General features: G+C 45.9%; 1 protein-coding gene across 1 annotated transcript; it reads right to left on the reverse strand.

The window, feature by feature from the left end:
- Positions 1-2,202: 2,202 nt before the first annotated feature.
- On the reverse strand, positions 2,203-9,187 carry STC2 (stanniocalcin 2). Its single transcript, XM_008950132.1, has 3 exons — positions 9,032-9,187; positions 6,339-6,550; positions 2,203-2,753 (listed from the first exon to the last, which is right to left on the reverse strand). Exons 1-3 carry the CDS (start codon positions 9,185-9,187, stop codon positions 2,360-2,362), a joined length of 762 nt encoding a protein of 253 aa, XP_008948380.1. The 3' UTR covers positions 2,203-2,359.
- Positions 9,188-10,604: the final 1,417 nt, after the last annotated feature.

Genomic DNA, 10,604 nt, shown 5'->3' on the forward strand with positions numbered 1-10,604 from the left:
ACAGAACAAGTGAATACAAATAAAACTGTATGCATGCTGAGGTGATATGTTGACTGAGACATTCAAGGATGTAGGTCTCTATGTTTGGTTTCCATTGATGAATCAGACCTCTAATGAGACAGTGATCTTACTTTAGTTCAACGCAAGAATATTACGTTGGTAGCAAGTTGTTGTTTCTGTTTTGCCTTTTTTTTTTTTGCTTTTTTTTTTTGCTTTTTTTCTAAAATGGTTGGATTGTCTTTTTGGTTTGAGCTTGTTCTTCATGGTGGCCATGTGCCACCAAGGGGGAGAGGACGCTCACAGGAAACCCATGGAGGCACGCTAGAAACCTTCTTATGGTACTACCAGCAGCCACTTAGTTTTTGGAGCAGAGGAGCAGGCCATCAGAAGCAGGCCTGAACCAGCCTTGGCAAGCTCCTCTGAGGGACAGCTTGGGTGCCCCCTTCATGGGACAGCTGTACTACAACCCAGTGGGGCAGGTGGCACTCTCACTGCCACAAGCTCCACTCCTCAGGTCAGCATGGTCTTCGCTGCTACAGTACGTGACCTGATCCTACCTTTTCCCAATTAAGCTGAATGAAAATTTTGTCACAGAACTTAGCCAATGTCAGGCAGGATCAAGGTCAAGTCTTTAAACACAACCTGGTGAACACATAGACACACACCTTTTCAACGTAACGGTCCTCTCTTGCTTCCTACGTGGCTTCTATTAAAAGCAACGCCTGTAACTTCTGCGGGTGGAGACGTGCATTAAACCCTGAACACAGCTATTAGGAGCTGTGTTCACTTAGCAGTAACTAAAATCTGAGTTGGAAATTGTAGCCAAATTCCAACACCCTCTACTGTTTATACAGTTCCTTCCCACCATGCGACAAGACGTACGTTAGTTCACTGGGTACGTTCTGTCTCTGCTTAACTGCCTTCCTGCCCCCACAGCTTTCCTTCCAAACTTTCTAAAGGAGAAGGCTCATATCCCAGGTGTGATTCCCACTTTCTAAGAACACTTGCGTTTTCTGTGGAGGAAGCCAAGGACCTCACCCTTCTGTCCCTGTGGATGCTGTAACCTCCATTTCCAGTACAATATCTGGGGATATAGGATTGCAGATCTGCAACCTGAGAATTACAATTGCATAGGGGGTAGGAGAGATGTGTCCGAACACCTCACTCACACTTAAAACTGCTTAAAGACAATAAGCTCTTGACACTCTTCATCTTTAGAAACTCATGCTGCAGAGACTGGTGGTCATAATCCGCACAACAATTAAAAAAGCCAAGTCAACCCCCTCTCCTTATCTTTGGCATAAAGATAAACCACAGCTGATAGGCAGGTTAGAGTGGGGCTCCACATCCCAGCAAATTGCACCATGGTACTGCTAAGGAGAGACAGATTTCTGATGGGCCTTCAACACAGCCCTACAGAAAAACTTAAGTATATGGGGTCCTTCACTTGCCTGAGCCTATGCCCGTCCTTAAACCTTGGATTGTCCATAGGGACGGAGAACCTGTATCACTGAGCGGGCAGGTGTAAGCAGAGAAAATGCAAGGGGCTTTTTAGAGGTCCATGAGCATATTCTTGGGGTCCTCCATCCTGTGCAAGTCGTAACAGTCACATTGCCCTGCCTGGAAGCTGGCTACTCGCCTTTACTATGCTGAAGTGACTGGGTTAGCAAGGGTCAAGTTATGCAGTGGTTAAAAAACAAACAGGGGGCACAAACTAGGCAGCATCACCCAGATGAGAACAATGGCTCAGAAGTTAGTTAAGGGAAAGCAGTGGAGCTCCAGACCGCAGGGTTCCTGTGCAAGAGACGGGGTAGCTGTTTCATTAGAGTGTCACACAGAGAGCCTTGAGCTCTTGCATTCTCAGCCACAGGCAGAAACCAAATCCCCCTGGAATTCAGCCATCTGCTGTAAGGCTGTGCCCTGAACCTTCAGAGGTGCTAAGCCACAAGCAGCCGCATGCAATCTGGCAGAGCCCTCTTGGAGCCTTCCCCCCAGCCAAGGGGAACATGAAAAAAACCAAACCAACCCCCAAAACAACGCAACAAACCCCAAACAAGATACTAAATTTCAGCTGATGTCCATTTCATAAAAAAGGGGAAAAGAATTTAGTTGGAGACATTTTGCCACACTTGGTGGCTGCTCAAGTGTCAAGTTTGCTCAATCAGTAACTCATTGCCACTGCTCTCCCTTTGCTACTACACACACTGTTGCTGAGGTCCACATATGTCTTGCAATGCCCTGTGCTTGACCTCTGAATGGGAAATGCTTTGGAATGTCCATAGAGGGGAAGATGGGACTCAACGGAGGAGCTTTCCAGTGGAGGGGGAGGATGGGGGAAAGAGGGGGCTGGTGCCTTTTTTCACCTCCGGATGTCAGAGTGGTCGGGCAGTTCATCTGCCCGGTCCATGAGCCCATGTGCCCCTTTGGGACCGTGGCCCCCAGCTTTCACCCGAGCATGGGCGTTCAGGTGGCCTTTAGTACCTCTCTCTCCCTTAGATGCTCGTGCACTCTCCCTGTGGTCGGAGTCAGAGTGGACCAGCATGTCCCCACGGCCAGCAGCAGCTTTGCTGCCTTCGCCTGGCTTCTTCTCAGGACCCAAGATGGCATCACCATGCCCAGCTGAGGTGCAGAAGCTCAGGATGGAGCAGAGACTTCCCCAGTTCTGTTCGCACTGGGCCTGGACGCTTCTTGTTATTGCCTTTTTCACCTCCTCGCCACAGGTGAGCAGGATGTTCACTAGGTCAACGTATGGCCTAGAGGTAAAGGAAACAGTGAGAGGAGAGTCAAAAAATAGATATATGGGTTTTCTATCGGTACACAAGTGCAACAGCCTCTCTGCCTTCCCCTCCCTTGTGCACAGCACAGTTCAGTAGCCATTAGCCCCTGCTACCCACTCGGCCCCCTTGTAGAGCAGTTCTGCAGCATATGTTTATTATGCAATGCATTATATTCTGTTCAACCAGATTGCTGTAGGAAATGTGCAGGATGGCATGCTGTGAAACAAAGCTTCACTCAAGTGAAGCTGGATTTGCCTTGCTTGATCCCACACGAGGTGCTCTGGGAGAACTGTGTTGTCCACCAGAAGAAGATAGGAGGTCTACACGCTTGCCAGATGGGACTGTCAAATTAAAGAACTACTATCTCACACCTTGTGCCTCCACCTCTTTCCACACTCGATTTCATCTTTGTTAGTCAGGATACATGACAAAGGAAACCTCCTCATGTCCAGACACATGAACTTCATCAAACAGCTTGCTATCTCCAGATGATAGGCTGCAAGAGTGAGGCATTTCCTCACCTCTGCAAAGAGCAACAGATACTCAGCTAGAGGTTCTCTGGCTTTTCTCATTACCTTTAGCTCTCCCCGAAGCACCAGGTGTGGATCTCCACCACAAACCAGATCCTAGCTGAACTCAGGATCCAACTGCACAGAGCTCAGACACATGGAACTCCACTTTGGTGGCAATGTTTCTTCCCACACCATTTTTTTTTCTTTCTTTCCTTACAGGGTTGAGTACAGCTTTCAGCCTTTTCCCAGCCAAACAAGGACTCCAAACAAGCCACAGCCAAATACCATTTCTGTTTCCCACCCGTTCCTCTGTGCCCCCCCCCCCGCCCCAGCACAAGGCAGCCCGAGGACAGGCACTTCAGCCTCCTCAGCCACGGGTCACCGAGTGCAGCAATTTTAAAATAGTTGTGGTCACAAGTTTTGTGGGTCAATACTGATGTTGTCTATTGACACAACCACTCAGCTGCTAGCAGGTCCAGAAGGACATGCTTAGAAGTCTTCACAGTGGGAACTATCTACAGTGCAAGTGGAGAACTGCCTGGGGTCAGTAGTGGTGGGGTGTGGGGGGATGCACCTTCCGGACACACCTGTCAGCACTAGTGGCTGTGGACAAGTCTAAATCTCTGCCCATAAACGAAATCAGGGAAAAAACAAGGGAAATCAGCAAATTACTATCAGTGTCTGACAGTACCCTAACTTTACTTTGCCTAACTGCTTAAACTCATTTTGAATGACTAATCTTGGAAAGCCACCTATTCCCCTATCTCAAAATATTTCCCATGTTTGGATTGTTTCTGCCTGTTTAAAAAAAGTTACTTGGAATGCAGCAGCGACTGATCTGCCAGAGCCTGTCACCACTTCCACCATAGCAAATCAGCCTGACCCCCACCCCACCGCAGCTGACTCAGGAGACCTCACCACCCTGATCATGTTCCTCAACTCTCACTGGGAGAAAACAGAATAGAATAGTCAGAGAACAAGTCCGAGAGCTGCCACTTGTTCCTCTGCTCTTAGTTTTTGTTTTAAACAAAATACAGGATGAGAAAAAACCAAGCACATCACATACAAAATGATCCAGCAGACGAATAATATAAAAAGAAGAAAAATCAGTTGTTGAAATTGGGTATAACCTTAACAAAAATCTTTGTAAGAAAAAGGTTGATGGTATGACTAAAGAGTGGCTCAGCTGCCAAGTATTTCAGGTATTCAGAGTCTGCCAGAGCCCTGCGGATTAATACTAGCCCATTTCTCCTTCACTGTTTTACTTTCTGCATTTCAGCTGGCCTGGCCATAGTACCTGAACCGAGCACAAGGCTGCAAGTCAGCAGATGTCGTTTTATTTCCAGCTCTGCCACACTTGCCTATTGATCTTGAACAAGATCCTTAGTTCAAGAGCTTCATAGATGGCCTCTAAATTTAGGGGAGAGGAGGAGGCTGGCTGGCTTCTATTCGGGGAGTCCCACACTGGAAACCTAAGCTCCAACTTCGTGAGATGCTGAAGTGTAGAAAGCTCTAAATGAAATTGTGCAAATTATAGGTGTTCAGCTCAATGACCTGTGTCATCTCAAACCAAGAACCCCCCAGTTAAGCTCCTTGGAAATGAGCAGCTGCCTTTGAGCATTCTTGCTTTAGCTTGTTCATAAAATAAGGCTAACTTACTCCTCTCTGGACAGGCTTTTGGCTCGCACAGTTCTTCCCATCCCCAAATGATGGAGGAGTGTTAATTGGTGCCAAGTACCCAATTTAGAGCCTACTAACACAGCCTGAGCAGTGCCCACAGAGAGGTGCTGCTGTGCAGGATGGAGCCCTGACTCCCCTCTCCTCCAGGCAGTGGGACACTGCCCTTCACCCTGGGCACAGCAGCAGCCCTGGCAAGGCCATGCTCTGCTACCAGCCACACCTTTGATCCCAGCCTTAAGGAAGTCCACGGAAAGGGCCTTGCTTTCAGGCCACCATGTTCAGCTTGTACAAACCACAGCAAACAATTCTGGATTTAAGAGTAAACTGGCACTGACGTGTCACTCTGCAACTGCAGCTTAAGTATTAGGGGGGTGGTTTCCAACTGAAAGTAAGGGAATCAGAGCACAGCTCCTTTGCATACCAGTGCATATGCAAGGCTAAAAGTCCAAAAGAAATGATTCTACAAAAAAAATATATATCTGTCATCATCACTGGGATGTGGAGTTTCTGTGTGAATATCTGCAAGGGATACAAAGGCATAGAAGCGTGGCAGGAAGATGGTCTACGGTTAAGCCTGTTGCCAGGCTGTGGCTCAGCCTTCTTGTTTGGGAGTGAGATGTTCCACCTGCAAGAAAAACAGGCTCTGATTTTTGCATTTGAGCACAAAGAGTTGTTACAACAGCTTGTGCCTAGTTTGTTCCTGTCATGTAGCAGCTTTGATCAATTCCAAATAGGATTCATGCTTGCCATTCCTCAGAGGGCAACTGTGTTCCCAGTCAGAGGGATGAACTTCTCAAAATTTGACTTGTGCCTTGATTTGTACAGCTCCATGTTTTATTAAAAAGCATCTGAGATTAATAAAGAGTAAGATGAATGGGAGATTACCTGTGGGACTGCAGATCTTTCAGGGACAACTAACTACAAGGCATTTGAAAGTATATATTTAAAGAAGAAATTACCAACTTCCTGACAACTTTACATAGGCCTTCTTCCCCCTTCTCCTCTAGCTGTCACCTTCAACAAGATACTGGGGTCAGGAATGGTGACTTTCGAGTTGGGAAACAGAGAGACATTGTGAGATGCCTCTGGAAACAGCACAGGCCAACACCATCTGCCAAAGGTCCAAAGGGAACCAGATCCAACCCATTTCATCTCTTTCCACAGCCACATCTAGGCCTTTGTAAACAAACTTGTCTTCAACAGCCCCTGTGAAGAAAGCACTACCTGGGTCTGGTACATGAGAAAACAAGATGTGCTTAAGGCCAGAAGGAGGCAGAACTGCTCTTGGGCAGATGCACAGCCCACTGGCACCATCCTGCTCCTGGAAGGAGCTCCCACGCCCCGACTGCACTAACACAGAGGCACTTACTCATGCTGCAGCAGGTCTTTGAAGTGAATCATCTCCACAATGACCTGGATGTTCTCCTTCGCAGCAGAGCAGAGGTCATGCTTCAGGTAGCACTCCCGCTGTAACTGGAACACCATCTCTTTAATGGCAGGGCACTTACGGCTGATGCAGCTGAATTTATGCCTCAAGGCATGAGCCTTACACTTCAGAGCGTCTTTAATGAAGGATTTTCCCTGAGAAGAAAAGAAATGGAGTAGGTCTGTATTTTTGTCCATTAAGCACAGCAGGTGATTTATGCCCAGCTAGCTGCTCCTCTGTAGGACAAAGTCAAGGGTTATTAGACTGCTAAAGGTATAACTTAATGGCTTTCCCCCTTCTCCTCTTTGCTTCTCTGCCCTTAAAGAGTATGCCAAATTACCCAGCTTTGCTATCCCAGTGGAGCTGAACACACAGGGCTTCCTCACTGGTATTTTGAGGTTTCTTCTGCCCCAACAGCTGAATGCCCAACAAGGGAAAGGGCAAAATTAAGCGCCTTGAAGTAATTAAATGCTTGAGTTACTGGCTTCATTCACTTCTGGGCTGGCAGCGCAGCAGCTTCACATAAAGATGAGGGCATCCTGCCATGGCTGAGGTCCTAAGGACCATAAGCAGATACCCATTCGGTAACATCAAATTAGTTTTTTTAATTTTAGAGTAACTTTGCAAACTCATAGACATGTATGCACCATCTATATGCACCTGCCCCATTCCTTAGCTGCCAGTATTTTCTGTACTATCACTTCCTCAGAGAGGGATGCAAACCAATGCTAATAACAGTAATAATCCTATAGTGTCTTGATGTCTGTTTGCTGCAAGAAATTTTAAGTGAGATTAAAAAAATCAGATCAAGAAACTAGAAAGGTTGCACGAAAGCTGCTTTAGCAGCATCTCTTTAACCATTGTTTGTGATTCCTTTGTCCAATTGCTTAGTGGACGTCAGAACCATCCCTTTTTCTCTTTGCTATCTGATACTACAGCTGCCATCCACACTGCATGTGTTGCAGTCTGACAGCTCTGCTCAGAATCCCTTTACTTTGCTGAGCAATAGGTGTGTGGAAGCCTCCTGCTCTTCCCCCATCTCTTCATTACCTTCAGATTATTTTACACAGATGCTTCACAAAGACCAAATTCTTCTTATCCTTTATCCAGAGAGTACACTGGCACAGCTCCACTGACATTTAACTAAGATTCACCCAGACCAGCAAGTAGATGTTGTCTCCAAGTTGTTTCAAGCCTGAAATGTTTCTTGCTGATCAAAGAACTGCTTCAGTCATCATCCCTTTCTATTCCCCATACCAAAGGCACTAACTTGCTCTTCCTTCAGTAACAAACACACATGGCACAGTAGTCAAATAAGGATAAAAAAGACAATTCTTATATAAACCAAACCTGACATCAATTCTCAGGTTACAGAGACAGGGAAGGAAAGCAGAAAGCAGAGAATGGAAAACGGCCAACATTAATCTTGTCATTTAATGCAGCCTGAAATAACTGTAGATAGTACAGAGATGAGTCGTGAAAAGACGTGTCATAGCAGAGGTTAAAGTCATCTCTACATTAAATAGAGCTCCAGGGGTTTAATACTTCTGCACTGCAATGGAGATAGCTTGGATATGAAACAGGCTGTATTTGATCAGCAATATCTGGGGATACAGAGGAATAGGCATCAATGGCTACGCTCAACCTTCGTAGGCACATCCCAACTGAGCTTATTTCTTTGGTTGTCTGTATTCACTGACAGAATATTGTGCAAAAATAAATTACCTTTTTCTGGGAGACATCTGGAAATTAAGTTGAAGGTTTTCAGATATCCACAGAAGAAACAATTCCGATTTTAATGGCTAGCAAGACCCTTCGTACATCCATAATTTGAGCCTAAAACTCCAGCACTTCCAAAGTGTTTCCTACAGGATGGTCCCACCATACCTCCTAGAACAGGCTGCATCCTGAAGGCAACTCTACTTTATACTGTACTTTCAACAATGCCATGTATCTGGTGCTTTTAGTCAAGTTATACTGTAAACCACATGGGCAAGCCAAATGCTGCTGGCCTGTCATAGTGTCCTCTTCTTTCCACTCTGAAATGGGAGAGGAGGTTTACAAGACATAATAACAGGATATCTCAATGATGCGTAAATAGTCTGGGGAGAAAATGAGGAAGACAATACCACCTAAGTAATGCATTTTAACGCCATCTGAACCAAAGACTTATTTGAATACAGCAGCTTTAGGAGGTTGCCTGTACTGGCTGCGTGCAAGTTGTGAAAACCAACTGTAATAACTGCACAGTGGGGAATACTTCAGTATGTCTAAATGAACTGGGAGCCCAAAGTGCATTTCAGAAACAGCTTGGAACAAACATGGTGTAGAAGGTGAAGTTGCTTGGTGTTTCTGAAAACCATGTTCAGCTACATTAGACTGCTGGTTTAGTTTTCCTGGGAACAGGAGTGGAAGTGATCGTGGGGAGCTGTACCTGGAGTATCACGGCTCTGCTACTGTTCCAGGGTCTTGATTCTGGGCCTTCAACAAAAGAATTCTTAGTGAAGTCTGAATTATGCAAAAGTCTATTTACTCTGTAATGGTAACTTTTTTCCCAAAGATGTGTTAAAGATCTAAACTACATGCCACGTGTATACTGGAAGCAAGCAAACAGGCAGGACTTTTCACTGTGTTACCTGGGCATCAAATTTTCCAGCGTTGTGAAGGAATGTCATGCAGATCTCATGTAAGCCTCGGATCTCACAGGAATTGTTTTCAAAGCATTCAAACACTCCACATCCCACATCGCCAGCATTAACGAGGCAGTGCTGAATTTCAGCTAAAATGAGCATTGATTACAGTTAATTTGAAGATTTGTTCATAGAAGCTAATGGGGAGTTGGGGGAGAGGGAAAAAGTTATTTTCTTAATATCCTCAGTTCAAAAGAAAAAAAAAAAACCCACATGACAACAGTTACTTTACCCACAGGATGCCCACTTTTGGCAGAAATTAGGCCAAAACTTCAGTATATAATGCTATGAAAGTGATACCCAAGAAGTAAATGCCAAATCCACTATGCTTATGTCAGGCTATTTCACTTCAAAACTCTCTAATGCTTTTGCATTCCTCAGGAGCAAAGGATGCGTTTATCTGACCTGTACAAAGTTCCCCCACCAAATTCAAGTGCCAAAACGAGAAGCCCAGGATCCTAGTAAATAAAAATTCTCATTTCTGGTACTTTGGGCTAATTTCTGGCAATTTAGCTCAATGATTTTTATAGACCACTGGGTTTCCCCTGCTGTGATATCTATGAAGTTACCGGCAAAACTCTCAGGGATAAGTGAAGTCCTTTGTACTGAATGTTCCATAAAGCTGCATGTCCTATGCAGAAATCAATTAAAAAGTATGTATTTATATATACTACATAAACATTCTGGAGCTAGCTGTTACTTACATACGTGTTTATCCTGCCCTTTCAGATGTTATGTAATACTGTTAAAAAAATGCTGTCTAATACTCACCATGAAAACCCCAAAAATCTAATTCTTAACAAGACAGTTTCTCATCTTTAAAAATAAATAAATAAATAAATGGATGTAGTAGTACTGCCAGAGGGAAGGTGGTTGCTGAAAAAGCCTGGGGATAAAGTTAAACAGGGGCAGCTTTTAGACCAGAACTGAGGATGCTAAGAATTCCTGTACTCTGTGCCCTAGTGGTACCTTTAATTAAAGCTCACCCTTGGGAGCCAGCCTAATCCCCCTCCGAACCGCAGCATGTTTCAGACATCCCCAGCCTCCCCCTTCGCCCTGCGGTCCATTTGCAAGTCTTTACAGCAACTTTCAGTCTCATTTCAACCCGCTGCAAGGCAGAGAGAGGAGCCGCGGATGTAAATGCGGAGTCTGAAGGAGTTCCCCGGCTCAAAACGTAATCGCGGCCGCTGCCTTCCGCTCCCCTCGCCCCCGTTCTACCTGGCCCGAATTGCACCTGGGGGTGGGACCCGGGAGCCCCGGGGTCGGCTCCCGGGATTGTCTCAGCCACACGCGAAAAGCTGCGCAAATATACACGCACCGGGGGGGAATCTGTGTGTAGAAAAATGGAGCTCTTTGTGGAGCGCTGCAGAGCGCGGAACTGGGCTTTTTTGGGGCCGGGAGCTCAGCCGTAGTGCTTGTGTTGGCATCCGGATGCAAACGCTTTGCCGGATCACATGTCCTGGCTCCAGCGTGCTGAGAACTGCACAGTGCCGTGATTCACATGTGGCAGTCCCTAATG

This window comes from Merops nubicus, unplaced genomic scaffold (genome assembly GCF_000691845.1).
Source record: "Merops nubicus isolate BGI_N331 unplaced genomic scaffold, ASM69184v1 scaffold43971, whole genome shotgun sequence".
Lineage (NCBI taxonomy): Eukaryota > Metazoa > Chordata > Aves > Coraciiformes > Meropidae > Merops > Merops nubicus.

Excerpts from the sequence above, each read along its gene's own strand:
- STC2 (XM_008950132.1), bottom strand. The coding sequence starts at position 9,187 with ATGCTCATTTTAGCTGAAATTCAGCACTGCCTCGTTAATGCTGGCGAT. Across the intron at positions 6,551-9,031 it reads CTGGAAAATTTGATGCCCAG|GGAAAATCCTTCATTAAAGA; the intron begins GTAACACAGTGA and ends TTTTCTTCTCAG. Across the intron at positions 2,754-6,338 it reads AAAGACCTGCTGCAGCATGA|GCCATACGTTGACCTAGTGA; the intron begins GTAAGTGCCTCT and ends CTTTACCTCTAG.